The sequence below is a fragment of the Trachurus trachurus genome (assembly GCF_905171665.1).
Source record: "Trachurus trachurus genome assembly, chromosome: 15".
Classification (NCBI taxonomy): Eukaryota; Metazoa; Chordata; class Actinopteri; order Carangiformes; family Carangidae; genus Trachurus; species Trachurus trachurus.
In genome coordinates this window covers 17,447,521-17,469,820 of record NC_139906.1, presented here as the reverse complement: position 1 = coordinate 17,469,820, position 22,300 = coordinate 17,447,521, and the positions used below count along the sequence as shown (strand labels likewise).

Below are 22,300 nucleotides of genomic sequence, written 5' to 3'. Positions count from 1 at the left end.
AAATAACACAATATCATGGTAATTCAGTTTCCATAATGATAATATTGGACTGGAGAATGCAAGTAATGGAGGTGGTGGTGATGGTGGAGAGATTAACCATTTTGTCCCAAAACTTTTTTGGCTTTATTTTTTGGTTTTGTTTTATTTTTTTAGACAAATATCAGCTTGGGCAGAACAAGCAGAGATTGTCTGTTTCAAAAAAAGGAAATATTATTTTACAGGTACTTCACAGTCCAGTGATATGTCAGTCAATGTTGTGGCTTGTAAAAACCTATCAATAGCTCATAGTCAAGTATGACTAGTTGTTAGTAAAACCCAGAGGAGAACAACTCATCCATGACACACAGCTGTTTCACAGCTGAAAAATGTAGACCATCATCAACCACGAGCAATCCCACAGCAAGTTTTTGAGGTATTTGAGGTTGACATGACCCCAGCTCTTCAGTTGTACAGAGTCACAACACAAGGATCCTTTAAGCCTACCAGATTAAGCAACCAGAGGAGGTTGAAGACAGTCGAGTGTAGGCTACAAAGGACACCTAGGTAGGATCCGTCATACAGGTATCAAGTCCTTTTTAACTGGGAAGATGTCCCACGTCAGCCCATCACCAAATGGGAGATGTCCCGAGGGGAGGAGAACACGAGTCACCCAGTGACTACAGACAAAAGATAACAAAATGAAGATAAATGGGAGTGATAAAGCACATATGTCTGTGCTGGTCATACATGATGCAATCAATTAGATAAACACACCTTCTCTTCTCCACACCAAGGAAGATTTTCCAGTTATTCAACTTGCCATAGTTGAAGGGGTTTCTATAAACCTGGCAGAGCAGTTAGAGAAAGAGAAAAAGAAGGGGGAAGAGGTTATTAAAAATGTATATGGGTTTCTACCACTTACCAATTATTACAGGTTTGTGAGAAAACCGCTCAATTTATTGCAACCTTAATTACTTTAACATTTAATCTCACCTTTCCCCATTTTGCCATTCGCTTCATTTCTTTGATGTTAATGTGTCTTTCTATGCTCGTCTCTCCTCTAGATATGAGAACTCCATGCCAAATGGTCAGTGCCCCGAGTGCTACTCCCACTGTGCTGCAAGAAGACAAGACAGTACACTTTATTTGATCTGCTGCCAAGGTAATAAAAGACAAGACGTCAACGTGTCCACGTCTTACTTCTACGTAACATCCAGACACTATGTGATTTATAGGAGTTGGTATGAAAGTGTTCAATATACTTTACAGTTTTGTACTAACAGGAAGTGATAAAAGTCCTATCAAACAAATTGCAAACTTGATTTTATTCCCTACATGGCAAAGGACAACATGAAATGCATGTTTTACCTGGTGAGCACCCACATGTAGATGATGCTCTTATTTATCATCTTATCCTTAAAGGTGTACGGTGTTGGAGGAGTCTGATATGTTGAAAATAAAAAGAGCAATTATTACAGAACTAATAAATAAAAGATAAGACCAATGATGCTATTTAGAGTATTTTGAGTCTGTACCTGGCCAGGGGGCAGAAGCCCTATAAGAACTGCCATCCCTGTTACCGGTACCCCCGGCTTGTCCACATCCAAATGCTTCAAGCGCTAATGCAGCGGCCCACAAGAAACCCGAGCGTTAAAGACAGAGACAAGCCAGTGTCAGTAAGGAACAGTTTACCCCCCCAGAGAAGGACACCAGACATAGAGGAAACGTAACAGATGAAATCTGACAAGCCTCAGAAGGGTAAAAAACACCAAGCAGGCCTAATCAACCGCAGTCCAACAGTGTGGTGTATGTGTGTGCGTGAGTGTCTCACCTCAAGAGCATTGTATGCATCGAGGAACAGGTTTCTGCCACTGATGCTGCAGTAAACACAGCCCAAGGTCATGAAGAGACAGAAGGAGAAGAAGTAACGGTGGTTAAAGTGGCCCACACAGTTATTCAACCACGCTGGGATGCCGCCATTAAGGTAAACCACAATTCATTAGTGACGTTATATGGTTTCTGGTATCACAAACATAATGTTGGCGCAAAGGATACGACAATGATGGTCCATTTTCAGAATGCACCTGCAAGGGAACAAGATAATATTTAGTCTTATCACAGAGCTAAAGTACAACATATGTATGTGATTCTGGCTCAACTGGTCTGGTCCTAGCAACTCCATTATTCCACTAAGCAGCTGAAAGCGTCTTTTTATCAAAAAAATACAAGTGGTCCAAATAAGACAGGTAGCAACATGACATGATAGTCTAGTTTAGTTATTTCTAACCTAAGGTACTGCAAGTGGGTCATCAAATGCATTTAAAAATAGTACTCTTTTTGTGAAATATAACAAATAAAAATGTAATTATATATATGTATATTATTTTTAAAAGATCCACCGCTCTAGGGTAAACCACTCACCACTTTAAGAAACATCAGATTAACAATGACACTGACTGACTCACCTGTTACAGATGCCACAGTGGTGTGTTCTTGCTGGTTTAGCCATTATGCATTTTTTGCAGACTGCCACAAAGGGAGTGTCATTTTTTTCCTGTTTTAAATAAGACATTTTTGTAGCATTACTAACTGCGAGTTTAATTCAAGCCTAGATTAGTTTTGTTATTTGTGCACAACAGACAAATGGAGTTGACGTCTTACCGTGGGGGTGAACCCAGGGGAGGTCTTGGTGGCTTTGTAGTAATGAAAAACGATCATGACGAGGTTCCAGTGTCCATAACACAGGTGCCAAGCGATCCAAGGTGGGGAGTAAGTGTTGAGGACCAGAGGCAGTAGGACCATATAGGCTATCAACAAGATGGAGCTGGTCAGGATCACCACCAGGCAAACAAACACCTTCCAGACAAAGACATCGGAGAGAGAGTTTCATTCAGAGAAACACTTAAAAACTCCTTGTGATTAATCTAATGAGGACACAGACGAATCACACACTCACAGTGCCAAACCAGCGAGTGATGTAGTCCACAGTCCAAAACACCGGTTCAAAGATGGAGTCAAAAACCACATCCGAGTCAGTGAGGGAGTTAAAGTAAAGTGAGTGCACTAGCAGTCTCATGTAAGCCCATATTTCCCTCATCCACTGCGGGAGCTTGTTCCTTCCCCTCCTGGTACATGACCGTGACCGCACACCACGCAGCAGGTGGAGAACAGGGCCGGGACACCACCTCATCCTGCATCTGTGACATGTACGCACCTGCAAGGAAAACAAACAATGGACTCACTTAGCTGGATGCCAAGTTTACTCAGGCATGCTACTCAGAAATCCAGTCCTGTCGGTACTTGATGCATAGTAAAAAATAATTACAGATGAGGCATATAAAGTTATTCACACTAACAAGACACAATGCTAACAACTATCACGATTTCAATGTACTCAAACCCAGTGTAGCTCCCTGTACAAGATATTTAGTTTATAATTACTTCAGACACAGAAAGGCAGCTCATCCACATAAACAGTTGTGAATAGACACAGTTTAGCATGTTAGCTTGAAAAACAGTTTTCCACTGAGTAATCATTTCTGCTATAAAAGATTTTGCCAGTGTTTGACATCGAACTTACCTTATGCTGTATTTGAGAGCCCTTTATATAACTCTTAGAAGAAAGTCTGTGCCAGCTGACACTTGAACCTCGTCAGGTACAGAAGCCAGAGCGTTAGCTCGTGTGTTAACTTGACATACAGAGGAGTGTCAATGAAAATGGCTTGGCACAGGTTTATATTCAGTCTGGCCTGACACGACAGTCTTGCTTTGCTGCATTCCTGACACGGTAGCGTCTGTGTGGACACAGCAGCTTCCTGAGATTTTTAGGGACAGCGGTCAGGAGTGGAGCTGACTGTGACAGGAGCTCCATTCAGCTTCATGAGACATTGATATGATATTCACAGTGCAAGATTCTCAGCTACATCTGTCACCAAAGGCCAAAAAGAATAAAAAATGTGCATAAAACACAGGGCTGTGAATAATAGTCACACTGAATCTCGTCGCTCCGAAAATCCCTTTTGTTAGGATGTCACATAGGCTACTGTTTTTCCTACTCAAACGCGCGACGCTGTTTGCTGCAGGCAGCTCATCCTCTGATAAATAATAAACATTTCAGATTTACACTAGGAGATACTCACTGTTCTATAAATGCAAGAACACTGCCGAAGCCGGGCCTCGCGTCGACATTTTCAAAACGGAGGCAAAAAAACGGGATTATTGCCACATATTGGCGATGAACAGCAGGAGCTGGGATCTTCTGTATGACAGTTTTTAGATCCGAATCCTGATCCGGAAATAGTGCGCATGCGCCTCAGGGGGCGGCGAAAGGCATCATGGAACTCGGAGTCCGGAAGTAATCAATGTTGTCATGGTTTCTCCAGATATTTACAGTAGATTACATCGATGTGTTCAAGTTTAAGGAGTAACACAAGTGTCTAACACCTTTATCTCGTTTTAACAGACGACTTTGTTTCATTAACAGAAACGTAACAAGGTAGCGGCGTTGGAGCTCGTAATTGTGGGAGTTGTAGTCTTTTTTTTACACACAGCTGCTCTGCTAAGCTAAGCTACGCTAGCACGCAGTGCTTGCCATGTGGAGCCTGTGGTGGTGAACGGGGGGGACTTCAACTCTATAAACTCAAACTAACCGTGTGTAGTGTTAATGGTCATCATGTCATTTTGTTTTAACTTCGACGTCCCAGCACAAACACTAAACCCGGACGACGTGGATGGAAACGGGCTGCAAAACGTAAAGAAAGACGATCCTGCTAAATCTGTGAGTAACCATAGTTCACAAATTGTGCATTTTAGGTTAAGTTACATAGAGCATGCACATGCAGTGCTGTGTGTTACTGTATTAGGTGGGGACTGTGCAAGGAAGGCCCCTTGGTTCAGCGCCATAGGCGTAGATCTGCCTTTTTATTCCAGCTATAGCTTTATTATTACAGGAACAATATTACTTTCCTGTGTATTACAGTGCAGGAGATCCGAGGACAATGAGTAAGCTCAATGACGACAAAATATACAGCGAAAGTAATTAGATTACATATATTGTGCATTAGTGTCAATTTAAGAGGTTTTGAATCATTTCTTTACATCAGATTATAAAAATGAAATACAATATAAGAATACAGATGATGAGTAAAGAAAAAGCAGTATAGTGATCTGGTCAACTGATGTGAGACTTAATGCAGTTTCTGCACCCAAAACACCCAAAGATAAATCATAAACTCATCATTATTAAGTAATCTTTCATTTTATATCATGTGTTATAATATGATAAATAACATAACTTTTAAGCAATTGTATTTTCTAGACTAGAGTTAAGAATTAATCAAAGTTTTCAACAAAAGCAGTTAGTCCAAATATAGGTATGAATTTTAAGTCATCAATTTCATTAGAAGCAGGAAAAGTCAAAACATTTTGGGTTGCCTGTTGAATGGAGCACAGAGGAAAACTGGCGAGCTACACCCTCTCACAAATACACACACCCACACTCTGTTCAAATATACACAGAATTTCACCAAGAAATTTCCACTGTGCTAGTAATTTAATCAATCAAAAGTGAAAAGTCCTCTTCTAATTGGCCCTTTCAGCCTGTAGGTTGGTGGTCTATTTTGCCGAGGAGCATTGACGTCACAGAGCAGTGCCATGTCAATAAAGAGTCATTGCGGAAATCAGTCAATGCTGATTGTACACTACTGTATGAGTTGTTATTGTTGTACCTGACCGCAAAGTTCAGAAGCATGAGACACACTTGTCAGGCCTTTTTACCTATAGTGTTGTGCTGCATGGTGTGACAATATGGCTGATTTGTAACAGCCTTACCTGTAAGTTGATCAACCAGTCATTAGTATATTACAGAGGTAACAGAGTATGAAGTAACTAATTACTAGTAAGTTATTAAAGTAAATTGGTATTGGAAAGTTCTACATGAAGTGATAGCTTTCATTTTCTATTTAAATTGTTTAAGTAAAATATAAAGTTGATCTTGTTTGCATACAGCACACAATACAGGGTGTTAATGATACTCACATTTTCAAGTTAACCAAAAGGCACCCTGATAATTTGAATAGGAATAGAGTATAATTATTTATAACTTAACAATCAAATGTGCCTCAAGCTCCTTCATTGCATAGTCATACATTCTCCCAGCTGAGGGAAAACATTTGCTCCCTAACCATGCGCTCTGCTTTGTATTTTTCAGACACGGGACGATACCAATCCAGCAGAGCCAGTGAAGGAAGCCAAAGAGCACTTTCCGCCATCTGACCCACAGTTCCTCCTCACAGATGCCGTCTCTGAAACGGTTACCATCGGAACTCTTCCCCCTCTCCACTTCCTCAACGAGACGGTTTTTGAGAGGACGGCCTCGGAGAGAGAGGACAATGAGGAAATTCTCTCTCGCACCACAGAGCAGAGGTCTGATCTCATCCCTGGCGTGTACGAGGGAGGGCTGAAGGTGTGGGAGTGCACTTACGACCTTCTGGAGCTCATTGAGAAAGACGGAGAGACCTTTGGGGGAAAGGCAGTTTTAGATTTAGGCTGCGGTGCGGGGCTGTTGGGGATATTAGCTCTGAAGAGAGGAGCCAGACACATCCACTTTCAAGATTATAACAGTACAGTTATTGAACAGCTCACAGTGCCAAATGTAATACTAAACTGCCAAGAGGATGATGACATAGAAAGTGAGGATGACAAGGAAAGGAGGAGCAAGGGAAAAATAGAAGAGGAGGATGGTTGTAAAAAGAAGTTGGAAGAGATAAAAGATGGCAGCCCATCTCCAAAGAAGGTAGCCGTAGACCTATCCCAGCATCCGTTGCTTACTAAGTGTCGTTTTTTCTCTGGCGACTGGAGCACATTTCCTGCTTTGGTTCAGAAGGCGGGTCAACAAACCAAATATGACCTCATCCTGACATCAGAGACTATCTACAACACGGCTTACTACCCTGCCCTGCATGACACCCTCCACAAACTGCTGGCACCGGATGGACTGGTCTACCTCGCCACCAAGTCCCACTACTTCGGTGTCGGCGGTGGACTGCACCTGTTTGAAACGTTTGTGAAGCAGAGGGGAACTTTCTCCGTGGATCACCGGTGGGATGGGGATGAAGGACTTCAGAGACATGTCGTAGTCCTACATTTTAAAACACCAAAGGACACTTGAATAAGGTGTGTCCTGCTCTGTATTTGATAGGGATTTTATTTCACGAAAATAAATATGATCTAGATTTGTTTCAGTCCTGTGTATGAAACTGGGATTGGCTCACACCCTCCCCCAATGATCCTCAAAGGATAAGCAGCAAAGCTAATGGATGGATGGATATATGAAACTTGTATAATGTACATTAAGGAAACAGTGGCAAAACAAAGAATAGTTGTAATAAAAAATGCTGTCTCATCTCTTATGTGCTCTTTGGTCATCTACACCTGCTCTCACTTCCTATAGAGTAATTTGAATATGTCTGCCAGTAACTGAAGTGCAGTTGAAAGGGGCTGTTACAGGTCTTTAGATGCATGGTGAGCGAAGAAAGGAAATGGGCTCAGTGACCTTTGCGAATGATTTCCCCAGTGTTCAAACAGCAGCATGAAAGCCAGGCTTGTTTCTGAAGTCCGGTGCAAAATGTCAATTGCAACTTATCCCACCAGCCCAAGGATGTAGTTTGAAAGTGGATTCTAGAGTCACTGCACATCAATGATGGGACTCTATGGGGTCTCTGTATCATTTATTCTAGTAATGGTTCCCCCTGTTCGGTTTTTTGGTTTGCATCTTAAGTAAATTCAGTCCGTAAGACAAAGTGTTGCAAAAGCAAAACCCATAACACACTATGAGTATATCTACATCCTGGAAATGCTTGCAAAAAATGCATCCAAATACCAGAAGGGAACTATTAGGTCATTCTTCCCAACACCATTAGGAATCCCCCTCTTTTTTAGCCAAGTCAATGACAACCATCGAATTAATCTGAGAGGGCTTTTTTCATGAGGAAGTATGCATCAAGTTCAGGCAAGTTTCTGGTGTATGAGGTGACTAGGTGAAGAGAATGAGGAAATCATAGGATTTTTACGTGGTGACTGAGCTGTGAGTCTCGGTCTGCTGTTCTAAAACTGGGTTTTTTTTTTACGCCGCTGCTGATCCGGTCCTGTCACGTCCGTCTGAGTGATGTCAGTGTCACATCCTGGTCATGCTTGACCGTGACCAGAGCAAACAAAGTTATTTTAGGACAACAGTGTTTTTGATAAGAAACTGCTATCAAACCTCACCTGAATAATGACTCAAGCTACACAAATATTCACATGAATCGACCTCATCCTGAACATGTCCATGACGCAAGTAGTGTGCACTGCTTTGCTGATAAACAATATTTAGCAGAGATAAAAACTGTTTTTTAGGAAACACGGTGTCACCAGCTCAAACATGACTCTGCATTTTAACAACCCACAGCGTGGGGACAGATTTTCCAATCACATGTTGTGTAAATATACTGTTGTGTCAAATGTCTTTTCACTGTTACGCACATAAACAGACACCTAACACAGTTTCTGTTTGCATACGCCTGGCCAGCAAACTTCCAGTGTGCCCGCTTCGTCATGGTCTCTCATCTCGACAGCTGTTCGTGGCCTGTGGGGGAATTCCTGGTTCCTCGAGTCGACGCAGCCTTTCCCCTGCTTACTTTATGGGAACAGGGGGCAGGGCCAGTCAGATGGTTTTCCTCAGAAACTATTATGTGTTGATTCACTGTGAGGGGGCGTGCTGTTCACTCCCACTGTTTCCTTCTTACTGGGAAGTGACACTCAGGCTTACCGTACAGAGGGAGTGTATGAAAAACAGATAGAGAGGAGGGAGGGAGGCTGATGGGTGATGTGAAAGGTGGTGGTATTTAAGGTCCTTTTTCTCTGAATGTCAGACAGTATGTAGTATCGTTCCTTTGGACCGGGAGGACGTGGGAGAGCGAGCAGAACAGGCAGGTGAACAGGGGATGGATGGCTTTACTGTAACTTCATTCAGACTGGAAAGACTTGCTGCTGATTCACCGCTAAAACATCATTTTGTTGAGATTGGACTGCTTGAAGTGTGTCCAAAGCTCGACTGACACAGGACTGCGCCGGGAGGCCTTTATGAGGACATACATATATTTTAGATATATCCAGGATCTGGAAGGAATATCTTCAGTGAATGAGTGGGGTAAGGTATAGAGGTAGAAAAGTTTGTTTCAAATTGGTCAAATCATTTATTTACGATTGTCAGATATAACTATAGAAGACTGTGAGCTAGAAACCTTTAACAGTGTAGCATTTTTTGAAGACAGTTATATAGAAACACCAACTTCCACATTTATGAGTAACAGCAGCTCAAAAGTGTTTATGTCATACTGTCATACCATGTTTGCCAATCATGTGTTTGTATGAGAGCTGTTTCTCTGAGTGCAGGCTGTAAAACACTGGGTTAGTGTCCTCACGGGGGATTTTTTTTTGTCTGTATTAGGCTGTAGAACTGGTTGTTTCCCAATCCAACTGCCAGAAAGATAGGAGTTTCCTGAATGTGTTCAGGTGTGGCCTTCCTCAGATCATTGTGCTCTACTGTGTGTATCCTAAAAGAATGTGCACCCAATCTGAATAACCCACTGTGACTGAGATAACATTGAGTAATTATCACACACTACTGTCACTGTCAATATTAACTCCAGGCACTGAAAGGAGTTTTTTGTGGATGACGGAAGAGATCCAGTAATTCAGGGAGCAACAGTTAATATCAAACCTACTTTGAGAGGTTTCAAGACACACAACTGGCCATTTGTACGTCAGCAATCACACTGTCCCAAAGTTCTTCTCGTGGGAGTGTACTGCTATAACTGATGAGTCATTTCGTGCCGTGACCGAAGAGCACTATCACCACCATCTGATTCAAGTGCTTGCATCAGCCCAGTGGACAGACTTTCATTTCAGTGGTTGTGAAGCACTTCCAGGAATACTTAGGTTGAGAGGATGGTTGGATTCCTCAGACGACCCTGAAACTCTCCGTAGGCTCTGTGAAACCACAGAACTGCATCCAGTCAATCACGACTACTGCAATTTGTTTACTAAGTTGGTTTTATTTCACAGACAAGAAAATACTATTAAATCTGTAGCCAATTTATGAAAAAAAAAATACATGTTTGAAATTATATATTAGACTTTTGTATCATGCAAAATCCAGCTATTATCAATAGCTATTCAAGTACCGCCCTCCGTGGCACTGCAATGACCCCTTGCACAATCTTCCAGTGAAAGAAGTTGGGCTGGTGATATCATCTCGTCGTCGCCCCGCTTTTCTTAAGAAATAGGTAAGATCATCATGGGTGACCTAACCTCAATGTGCCGCTCAACATGTTCTCACGTATCTTTCTTTTAGTTTTCTTTTGAATTTCTACTTTTTTTTAATGTAATTGACGGTTGCTTTCTTTTGGTTTTCTTCAATGAATACATTGGCAGTAAGTTTTAAAAAAAAGAGTGTGAGTCAAAGGATCAAGAGGCTGCTGAGGAGAACATTTTAATAAGTGCCCTACTATGAGAACTGAATTCCATAGATGGTGGCATCTTCAGGTGTCATCTATGGGCTCAGTTCTTTTGGCATGGTACTGGTTTGTCAGCCTTACTGAGCAGCTCTAGAGAATGGGTTTCGAGTACATTACATTTTGTTTTTATGTTGTCTTTAAGTGTGTATTGAGTTATTTCAGTATAATAAAGAGATTTCTTCACTTAACTTGATCAAAGTCAATGTAAAGTGTGTTGTATGCTGTTAATAAAGTTAATCAAAGTCAATCATTTTTCTTTGTAATTTATTAACTCTCTTTAACATTTTGTTTGAGTTTCAAAATGTTGCAACATTTAGGTGCGGGAGTTCACAATAATACACTGACTGCCATGCTACACACATTGTGGACTTTTATAACTTCAGTTCTTATCTAGTTCACTGAAATCTGCAGTCATGGTGATGGCAGTTTGCTAGATTATCTATAAATAACATGATCCGATACAAAAGCTGACGTCCTTTTCAGTTACAACATCAACAATAAAACTAATATGTATGAAGAACCAGACAAAATTTCCAGCTGGAACTATTCAAGTGTAAAGCAACATCTTATATGGATGTTAAGTAGAGGAAGACACAATCATAGATAGTTACAGTCGATCTTAAGTAGTTATTTTAAGGTGCCTGTGATCTGGGATAAACTATACACTCTACACTACGCCTACCTGACAATCCCTGTCAGTGCTGTGACTGGACTGGACCCTTTCTATTCTCCCGCCAAGAAAGTTTGCCCTCAGTCCAAACCCTGTTCTGGGGCTGTAGCCACAGTGGTCAGGGTGGAAATTAAACCACAGAAACCAAAGATGCCAAATTTGCACACATCTACCACATGAGTCAAGCTGCAGCAAAGGAGAACGGACGTAATGGTTTTATCCTTCACTGTCATGGTTTTAGCAAAGATTTCTTCTATGGCATTGTTTATGTAAAGGAAGCCAGAATTGTTGTTCAGTACAACTGAGTCATAAAATGCTCTGTTGTAGCATGTAACAGTGTCATATGTATGAGGAAATAAAGGCATTAAGAGGAAATGTGTGAAGAATGGCCAACACCCTGATGCCTTCCAGGCAGATCTAAATTAAAAAACCTGTTGGCTGATTAAAAAAAGAAAGAAAGAAAAAAAAGAACTATGCTCCATTGTTGTTGCCCTATACTTCACATTCAGCATTATGGAGGAGATAGCAATACCATAATTAGCTTTTATGGAGGAGGTAATAAAAAAGACTCACAAGAGTCCCTTTATTCTTTTTTCCATCTTCCACTTATGTAGATACGCATCATAATTTTTCTGAAATAGATACATTTCATTGAAGTGACAGGCATTCGTTCCTAGTTATCACTCACGTGGGATACAATGAAGTCACTGTCATGTGGCCCAAAGATTACAGTGTCCAAACAGCAGAAAAATAAGTGGGATGACTTTAAATCCTGATCATGTTTAATGAATATACCCAGCAGATACTACTCTATATAAATAAGTCTACTGTGGCATGTTTATTTAAAACGTACACTGCATAGTAGCCTACACTCATTCACAGCATGGTCATTTGACATCTTGGCTTGACATCTCCAAGTTATTTATATTTCTAGGTCAGATTTGACTGAACTCTTTGATTGTATGAAATAACAGTCACTTTAAGCACTCACACACACTACACTTGCTTTGATTAAATGCATTTACAAAAAAATAACCTTCTGGACCATGAAACCATAAACAAAAAAGAATTCAAAACAATTTCTTGTGCCAAATTGGAATATAACACAACAATATTATATGTAGTGGAACGTAAATGAGTAGCTAATTACTCAAGAACTTTATCCTTAAATAGCTCCAGTTTTGAGGTTTTTTGAGTAGCCTATTACATGCACACAACCATTTTGTTCTATTTTATAGGCTAGTCACTGCAGTAGAGAAGGAAATAACTTCTCGACTTCTTCTTTGGTGATGATTATGTTTTGGATCAGATCATAAAATGAGACACATTTCCGGAAAAAACAACCCCAAAACATCTCGACAAGGTAGTTAAATTTTGTCCCACTCCCAACTCTACAAACTACATCAAAATTATGCCTGCACAATGACCAGCCTGATTATACAATGTATATACCGTAGGCAAAATAATCTCAATAGTCGCCTACTTTAGCAAATGTTGCTGTCTTCCACATGGCTACTGAGGTAAACATTTTAATACGGGACACAAATTAAATATTTATACATTTTCGAACTGCTTCTTTTGTGAATAATCTGAATAATACTTCAACTTCTAATTACTTTAGCTCTGCTTTTAGGATCAGCTTGACCATCTTTCCATCATTTGGCCTCTGAAAAACTTTGAAGTCCCGACCCTAAAACCACAGCGTCCTACCGTTTGATTGACAGTGCATCGACCAATGAAAATCATCTACAAATCCACACAAACACAAACCTCGTCTGTCATTGGTTATTCGCGCTGTCCATCAATGACGTCAGCATCGTCATCCAGCCAATGGTTGATCCGTATTTTTTTGGGGAGAGGACGAGCAGCAACAGGCTGGGCTCCTGCTGAGTGTAGCACAACGAAAACCGAGTTAAATCTGTATATCAATAGACAGCGTTGCCACTGTAAAGCCTATATGGTTTAGCCGTGTCTCTTTTTTGTTGAACTGTCTGTAAGTGAAGGAGGAAGTGAACCGCCTTCACGTTGTTTTCTTTAAAAGCAGAATAAGCAGGTTTGTTCGCGGCCGTGGCATGGAAGAGGTACGGCCTACCAGTGGTGCTGCAGCCCACGGGCTGGTGCCGCTGTTTCCCCCCGGACTGCAGGCTATCTACGGGGAATGCCGGCGACTGTACCCCGAGCAAGCCAACCCGCTTCAAGTAACAGCCATTGTTAAATACTGGTAAGCAGCTCGCTTTGTCGTTGTTGGTCCAAAAAAAAAAAAAAAACCTCTGTTGGTGCTGAGTTTGTGGGACTTGGGTTAGACGTTAAGTTAAGTTAGCTTAGCTACCAAGCTAACGTTTCAGCCAAATAAAACCAAGGAAGCAAAGTTATGAACTCCCCCTGTTTTGTGCTGTTGGAGGATCCAGTGCCAGGCTATTATGGCTTAAATTAAACAAACATAAACAAAGACAAACACACATTATTTTGAGTTTATCCCATTGCTTGGATTAAAAAAAGTTGTAATGAAAAGTAACTGCAGTCCCTTGACAGAAAAAAACAACAACGTTTGATGTGGCTGGTGGTGGTTTTCATTGTGTTGTATCCCTCTCTCAGGTTGGGGGGACCAGACCCGTTAGATTATATCAGTATGTACAGGAATATGGGCTGTCCAGCGCAGGACATCCAGGAGCACTGGCACTATGTCAGCTTTGGACTGAGTGACCTGTATGGCGACAATAGAGTTCATGAGTAAGTACCTAATGTTACAACTTTACTTCCAGTTGCAGTACAGGAGTTGCTGCAAGTTAAACACGCATTTGATGTCATAGATCAAGAGCTGCATTTATCCCTGTTTTTATATATTCCATTACTGTGCCTTTACTACACCTAATCACCCCCTATTGTTGTTATTATCGTGGAGCATACTGTTGATTTTGTTTGTGTGTGTGTGTCAGGTTCACAGGGGCAGATGGACCTAGTGGGTTTGGCTTTGAGCTCACCTTTAGACTTAAAAGAGAAATGGGGGAGACGGCACCACCGACCTGGCCAGCTGAACTCATGCAGGGCTTGGCTCGCTACGTATTCCAGTCAGGTAAGAGCCCAACATTAGGAAGACATAAAACGGTGATATTTAAGCTTTGCATCTTTGCAAGCAACACATATAAACATCAGCAGATAAATGCAAGCTAGTATTGCCACACTATATTATTAAATAGTTAGAATTAGTTTGGAAAACTTTCTATTTAACTATTGTATTCAGTTTTTACAGAAAGATAATGAAGTGGCCCATGTTTTCACTTTTCACATTGCCATGCAAGGAGAGCTGGTTAGATTTATTATATATACAATGCTGAAAGGTTAATTATTTTCCTTCTCAGTTTAGTTTAGTTTAGTTTAGCTTTTAGCTCTTAATCAGACTGAACAAGCAGTTTTGAGACATTTATCATCATTAATGTTATTTAAGACATTTTAACAAAGTGTTTTAGTTAAATCAGTCAATAAAAACACTGACCAATTAAGAGGTTGTTAGAAACAGCAGCTGTTCATCCTTCATCTTTCACTTGGAAATTCTTGTCAAAGAGTAAAGATCTGTCATTTTCATTCAGTCACCTTTTGTTAATAGACTAGTAAATGATTGATCTAGATGAACTCTCCTTTGGCTGCAGTTGTCGTGCCTTCTTGATCTCTTTGCGATGTGAGGAATGTGTTCTTTGTGAAGGTAGCCTGTAATTCCACTGATACGTGTAAACACACATGAATAGAGAGGTCTGCTGTCAACAAGGGTCTTAAGTTTCGTTTACATCATCTGTGTTTGTTGGAGCTCTGGGTATTGACAGGAAGTCTAATTTCCCATTTCTTTCCCTTTACCGTTTTAATAGGGTTGTTTTTATGGATGGCAAACAAAAGCACTATTGTAGTGTGTGACAGAAATTGCTTATACTGTTCTGTGAGGTTCTTTAAACTCCTTCAGTTGTGTGTATATAATGTAGACAAGTGTGGTTGAGCGTGGATGGGGGTATTTAAAAGTTACGCAGAAAAGAGAAGAAGGTTATTCTCCCCAGGCTGTCCTCTCCTTTCCACACACCCCTTCTCTGCTCTCCAGCTGGGGTCAATTTGCGCGTGGGTGGGCTGGGCCCCTGAGCTAAATGAATGCTGATTCCTGGCCATCATCCCACTCACTTTTCTCCTGCAGCAAAATCTGGACTGAGTGGATGTTACCTCCCAAGCAGATAGTTTTTACTTCTTTTATTTTTCTCGACATTCGGGTTTTAATTATCCCTTCCCTCTCTCTTTTTCATTCTCTGCTGATCTGTGTCCCCCCCTCTACTGTCACTGTCCCTGAGCACTTCAGTGTGGTCTAATAGTGAATAGTGTAGATCACGTGTTTCTTACATCTGGTTGAAGGGACGGGCGTAAATGCATAAGTGTGTATTTTAGACAACTTATATCAACACATTTTTAAAATGAATGTCTTCCCTTGTTCCCTCCTTTTCAGAAAACACATTCTGTAGTGGTGACCATGTATCGTGGCACAATCCTCTAGACAACAGTGAATCTCGTATCCAGCATATGTTGCTTACTGAGGATCCACAGATGACACCAGTTGCAACGCCGTTCGGTGCTGTCAGCTTTCTCCAGGTGAGCTCAAATATGTGATATTCACACAGTGTAAATAACTTGACACACACACACACACACACTTTTGGGATCTTAATTCATACTGAATCAAATCAGACAACTAGCAACTGTAATGGATTTTTATTGGAGGATAAGATAAAACATGGATCAGCGTTGCAGGATATGAAGAACAAGACCCTGACCCTGCATTTTATAATACCGTAATGCAGTGCACAGTTGCATATTGCATCATAAGAAGTGTTTTATAATATAATAAAACAAATGATCTTTACAGCCCAGCAGTGTTGTACACTCATCTATCCCTTAAGTTAAAGAAAAGTAAGTTCCCTCAGCGTTTGTGTGCGTGTGTGTGTCTCTGAGTGTGTGTGGGTGATCAGTCCTTTTGCAACAAGGACACTGGCACATCAACAGTACTCCTCATATCGTGGTGTTTATGTTCCCTTCTTATCATGTGACATCAGCTGAATTGTGAAATGAATATATTACTCTACAACTGACTAAACCCATTGTAGCATTTAGTTAATATTTCATCGCGGCACCAAACAATATTAGAAATGTTGAAGCACCCGTGTCGATTTAGTTTTTGTTGTTGCTAATTAAAACGAAGGCAGCGACAACACAAGGAAGGAGTCAGAAACATTATGCAGTAATGTGATTGTGAACCACTCTTCTAAGCTCTGCATTGTCTCCTATAGATTGTGGGTGTGTGTACAGAGGAGCTGCAGGCCGCCCAGCAGTGGAACGGCCAAGGCATCCTGGAGCTGATGCGGGGAGTTAAAGTGTGAGTAGACTTTTGTATGAGCTCATGGTTTGACTTTGATTGTGATGCCATGTTTTAGGTTTGTTCGCCCTGCAACTTGTCATAGGTTTCATTTTGTTGCTATGAAACTTTGGTTTGTAAGCGATTGTTCATTAGTCAAACCTAGTTAGGCTACATCTCTGTTTCACAGCTGTGGATTTGTCAGTACAAGAACTAAATTAAATTCTAGCGAGTGATGAGAGCCTCGGCATGTAGATGTGCAGTTAATACAACTTAACGTGACACATGCTTCAAGACGTAATCTGTTTTGTGTTAGTGTGTTTGTGTGTGAACTGAAGTAAAAACAGAAATCCCCACTCCGCTGCCATCGACAGAGCAGCAGAAAGGAAAGAGGTCGCTCCTTGTCCATTTATTAACTTTGCTGTGTTTAACGTGAGGTTAATGCAGACCTGGACTAATGTTTGATAATCGTCCTGTGTACAGAGCTGGTGGCCCATGGCTAATCACAGACATGAGGAGAGGGGAGACCATTTTTGACATCGATCCACACCTACAAGTAAGGCTTTATTAATTTCTCTCAGCTTGTGTTGGTCCTGAGCAGCACAGATCATCAGCTGGTCTTGAATCTGAACCTCTTTGTCACCTTGGTAGTTCCTCAGTCTCAAGTTCATCAGGTGTGGCTATTTGGCGTTCTTCTGCCGACACAGCTCCAATCATCATGATTACTTTCAGTTTTCATTTAGTCTGACTCTCTTGTTGCTTTTCATTGTATTTTCTTGAGAATCCAACTCATGAGTCAGGTATTTGGATCATTTTTCCAAAGAATTGATCCTCCTTTCTTGTGAATCACAATCCACGCCTTGATTTTGTTTCTGGATTAGTTGGAGAGCGTCCATCTGAAAGAGTCAGGCACACTGCTGCCCCTCTGCCTGCGGTACTGCACCCCACCTCCCACCCACACACAATATTTACCCTGTTGGAATTTTATCTGTCTGACCCAACTAAATACAACAGTGACCATTTTTTCAATTCAAATTACTGAACTTCAATCATCAGATTCCACTTTCTGTTAACAGCACAGTCAGTGTTTCTCTGTGTTTCGCTGGATCGCATTTAAAGTGACTACGAGGACTTTCTGAGAAGTATTTTCACACTACATTTCCCATGAGCCTCTGCGCCCACGGTGAAATTCTTGGACCAACATTTGCCAAGAATGTTTTCATTAATCAAGAACGAAAGTCGGAGGTTCAAAGACGATGTCCACGCTCCTTCTTCACTTTTTCACAGTCGATTTGATTGTTTGTGTTTTTTAGAACTCAGATCAGATCGAACCTCATAAAGAAACTTGTCACACCAGCTAAGTGTGTGTGTTGTGCGTGTGTGTGTCTTTAAGTTACAGTAAATTGGCAACAAGTTTTTCCATCTTGACTTGTACTTTAGTGGCCTCTGTTGGCACACAAAACTTTATGCAGTGTCCTCTCATTGCGAGCTAGTGTTAATGATTGCGTATATTTCTTGCTCATCTAAGCAGGAGAGAGTGGACCAGGGTATCGAGACAGAGGGCTCCAACCTGAGCGGGGTCAGCGCCAAGTGTGTGTGGGATGATCTGAGCCGACCGCCAGAGGACGAGGAGGACAGTCGATCCATCTGCATAGGATCACAGCCACGCAGGCTCTCAGACAAAGGTAAACCAGGTCCCAAAGGAAAGAAAAGAGTAGATCTTCTAATTTAGACTGAGCATTTTCCAAGAACTCTTGACCAATCCGTCCATATGCTGTCAGCAGTGCATGGTGGGATATTTCCATGCTGATCTTAGCGTGTGTGTTGACAGACACGGAGCAGATCAGGGAGACGCTGAGAAAAGGACTGGAGTTCAACAGCAAAGCAGCACTACCACCCATCAGCAGCCAGAGACAGAGCCATGAGAGACCTCAGTGAGTGTCCAACCCCCACTACACAAACACACACACACTCTCTCTAATGGCTTCGGCTCAGTACACGGGATACATCAGGATGACTCCTCCAGCATGCGCAGTGACTCATGACACATTTGACATCTGAACTTTTATCACCATTGTTTCTTAGCTACCAGCACAACACGGTGGTTTGTCACTATCCTGTTGCTGTTTTTTCTGCCGAAGTCATTGCTTCTTCCACAGAATCAGGTAACGGTTTAAGAAAGGAGTTGTGAAATCTGTGCCTGTGAACTCCCAATGTACAGACACAGAGCAAGGGGATGTTGTTTCCTCCACACTGGCCGTTTCTCACAAGACAGCCATCTTCTGATTGCTGATTGAACCATTTCACACTTCCTCACTCACATTTTCCTTCCACCTTTCTCTGGTCTTCGTTGTCGTGTTTCTCAGGAGTCGAAAAGACAGCCTGGAGAGCGAGAGTTCAGCCGCCATTGTTCCACACGAGTTGGTCCGAACACGTCAGTTGGAGAGCGTCCATCTGAAATTCAACCAAGAGTCAGGCACACTGCTGCCCCTCTGCCTGCGGTACTGCACTCCACCTCCCACCCACACACAATATTTACACTGTTGGAATTTTATCTGTCCGTAAAACAGACAGATTAAAAAAAAAAATAGTCCAAACCTTTGTGTTAAATGGGTGTGGCAGAATGTCTTGATATAACACCAGAGTAAAAACACAAATGAAACCAGTTTCTCAGATGTCCACAAGGGGTTACTACAAGTTCTCATTAAACTCTAATTTGTGTCCTTATCGCCTTCAAACTGTTAAAAAATACTCCAATGTTTGGCACTATTTTAAGTAAATTAAATGTTTGAAGTGAACTTACACATTACCCTGAATCAAGTGACTATTATTAATTTATTGTTGGTCACTTTTACCCAGAAGAAGTGGCAAGGTCTCTCTGTATTTGCTTGGCATGTTTTGTGTAAATAGGTTTACTGTTTTCACATCGTTTCTCACCCATAGCAAAATGAAGTCAGCAAAGTTTACTTCAGCACAGTGATGCCATACAGTAACTGAATCACTGAGGAGTCTACATACTAGTGCATACACAGTGACAGACCTAATGAAATGATAATGATTCACTGCATTAAATCTAGGATTTCATTAGGCTTCACAGTCATGTGGAAAGTTTAAATTGTTTTAGAAAATGTTTTTGCAGACAATTACTGTATGGGAACTGAATGGCTTTTAAAAGTGATAAAACAGAGGATGAATCCACTGTGTTAATCTCCACCGGCCTGATTATGCGCATGACTATGTCAAATATAGCCTATAAACTATATTTTTAAAGGTTGTGAAAAAAGGCGAGAATTTCACACTGTGCAACAGACCCAACTACACCCACATTAACATATACATCCCATTTAAGATATAATATTATAAACAACATTTGTTTGGTGATTGTGGTGGATCGTTTATACTGCACAGCCATTTAATGTGTGACTTTTTGTAAATGAAGATTACTCATCAAATACTTACCTGTTCAAGGAAATTTGTCCAAGTTAATTAAGACACATAAAAAATAGGTTTAGTATTTGTTTATAATATTATGCAAACATTACATTGTCTGTAATTCCTTAAACACTCCCCAAAATCACATAAAAATGTTTTGAAGAAGCCTGATGGTAATTGTCAAAAGGAGAAATCATAAGACACCGTCTACACTTGTAATGACCTTTGCAGTTTATGCTGTTCTGTTCTCAATCTTTTTCAGGGGCCGGTTGCTCCATGGGAGACATTTTACTTACAAAAGTATCAATGGAGACACAGCCATTACGTTTGTGTCTACAGGAGTTGAAGGAGCTTTTGCTACTGAGGAGCATCCATATGCAGCCCACGGCCCCTGGCTCCAGGTATACACCCACAGACGTGCAGAGAAACTAGTTGTCCATGTTATGCTTTCACATTTAATATATTGTTGGGATTTCCTGTCCCGCTGGTATAGATATTGTTGACTGAGGAGTTCGTGGAACAGATGCTTGGGGATTTACAGGAACTCAACACTCGAGAGGAGGTGAGTTAGAAAAAACAGCAATGTTTTTTTGACTTTTATTTTCAGTTTTATTTTCTTCACCATACCTCCCTGTCTAACCTTGTGTCTCCTTTCATTTTGTCTAGACAAAGTTACCAAAGGAGTACAGTTGGCCAGAGAAGAAGCTGAAGATCTCTGTTCTACCAGACTCTGTGTTTGATAATCCACTCCAGTGAGACAGAGACACTTAATCACTAGAAATATACCAACAATGCCTGCAAACACACACTTCCAGAGTGGATCCATGAACAGGAAGCCTCCTAGGACATGCAGCGACCCTGAGCTGTCAGGGTGCACAGATATGTTCCTCCCACAGCGGGCGGCCAGAGACTGTTTCATCCCTGAAGATGATCTGAAGACTTTTGACTGTTACTGCATTCTCAGACTTGCCCCACTGTTTACAACGTTTCTCTGAGACTTGAATGCTTTTGAAAATGTCAAGCCAGCCTGTCCAGATGGTTGACCTGTTAGAACAATCATTATAGGTGACACACCAGCTGTAGGGCAAAACAGGATGTTGTCATTGCTCCAGTTAGGCCTGCCAGGTCCAAAATATACGTCACAAATGCTGTTGAGCAAGTAACTGAGGTGCAGTTCTCAACACCAGTTTTATTCTATTTATTCCAGTGGCCTTAGAAAGGGCAGAAAAGTCCATTCTATCAGTATTGTTTTCAATTGAGCTAATGTGTAATGTATTTACAAATGCTGGACATTTTTCTCTTGTGTGTTTGTGGTCATACCAAAGTTTTCACTGTCTGCGTCTCAAATGTGTCATGATTCTGTAAGAATGACGTGATGGCTGAACCATTAAGTAGCCTACTATTCATTGCCTGTTTGTCTTGGACAACCAAACAAGCAAATGCTGCAGGTGTGACAACCTCTCCCCCTGTGCCAAGAACATGACTCCTGTATTGAGTAATCTTTTCTGAACATTTCTCCTTTCAGATTTGTCATGCTAAGAGTTACAAGATGAAATCCATCAAGTCTGTTGTTAATAAGCGAAGACTAGAAAACTGTGTTTAGTGTCCTCTGCCGTGCGTCGTCTTCTGTGGCCACAGGAATATACAATCTTTTTTTTTTTTAATCAGTAGAACCTGCCCTAAAAACAAGTTGGAGTATAATTCCTCAATGCCCTGTGCTGAAAAGGACCACATGTTCTGTCGACTCTTTGCCTTCAGCTCCTGGATTGTTAAGAAACATCACTTTGATTCAAGGCTGCTGCTGCTGCATTCACTGCCTTTTTCTGGTGCCATCATTGCATTCCATGTTAACACCAAATCAAAGAAAAGACTACTTTTACTACATTGTGTCCTCTTACAAAAAATGTACTCTTATACAATCTTATTTTTTGTTTTGTTTTTGTTTGTTTTTTATCCAGAGTGACAAATGTAAAGTTTAGACATGGTTTCTATGGTATTTTGTAATTACTATCTTATTGACTGAACTGGCTGATTGTAATCCCAAGTGCATTAAAGAGTGTAGATATTTACACAAATAAAGCTGGAACACTAATGCAGAACTACAGAGCAAGTTGTTTTTAAGACACGCTTATGTGAAAAGAGAACAGTAAGATCCGAGTAATGAGGAACCGTTTATAAAGGGATGACTACAAGTAATGGGCTATAAATCATTACTATATATATTTTAACAACCAAAAGATTGCAAACCTTGGATGGACATGACTCTATACCTATATTCAGTTT

General features: G+C 41.0%; 3 protein-coding genes across 4 annotated transcripts; 2 read left to right on the top strand and 1 right to left on the bottom strand.

Annotated features, from left to right (window-relative positions):
• Positions 1-116: 116 nt before the first annotated feature.
• On the bottom strand, positions 117-4,254 carry zdhhc16a (zDHHC palmitoyltransferase 16a). The gene is made up of 11 exons (XM_083988294.1): positions 4,119-4,254; positions 2,936-3,193; positions 2,641-2,835; positions 2,445-2,533; positions 2,035-2,063; positions 1,811-1,944; positions 1,515-1,598; positions 1,348-1,421; positions 973-1,096; positions 754-824; positions 117-656 (listed from the first exon to the last, which is right to left on the bottom strand). The coding sequence occupies exons 2-11, from the start codon at positions 3,167-3,169 to the stop codon at positions 554-556; spliced, it is 1,137 nt and encodes a 378-aa protein (XP_083844420.1). The 5' UTR covers positions 3,170-3,193; positions 4,119-4,254; the 3' UTR covers positions 117-553.
• Positions 4,255-4,367: 113 nt separating this feature from the next.
• On the top strand, positions 4,368-7,321 carry mettl18 (methyltransferase 18, RPL3 N3-histidine). The gene is made up of 2 exons (XM_083988764.1): positions 4,368-4,756; positions 6,188-7,321. Exons 1-2 carry the CDS (start codon positions 4,643-4,645, stop codon positions 7,145-7,147), a joined length of 1,074 nt encoding a protein of 357 aa, XP_083844890.1. The 5' UTR covers positions 4,368-4,642; the 3' UTR covers positions 7,148-7,321.
• A 5,748-nt stretch (positions 7,322-13,069) lies between these two features.
• Positions 13,070-22,094, top strand: sufu (suppressor of fused homolog). Of its 2 annotated transcripts, none has more exons than XM_083987646.1 (12): positions 13,070-13,426; positions 13,801-13,935; positions 14,142-14,278; positions 15,683-15,825; positions 16,521-16,606; positions 17,069-17,141; positions 18,117-18,270; positions 18,417-18,519; positions 18,952-19,086; positions 20,280-20,418; positions 20,511-20,579; positions 20,684-22,094. In XM_083987646.1, exons 1-12 carry the CDS (start codon positions 13,278-13,280, stop codon positions 20,771-20,773), a joined length of 1,413 nt encoding a protein of 470 aa, XP_083843772.1. In that variant the 5' UTR covers positions 13,070-13,277; the 3' UTR covers positions 20,774-22,094. The 2 variants fall into 2 exon arrangements, with proteins under 2 accessions (XP_083843772.1, XP_083843771.1); XM_083987645.1 differs by having other exon boundaries at positions 18,114-18,270.
• Positions 22,095-22,300: the final 206 nt, after the last annotated feature.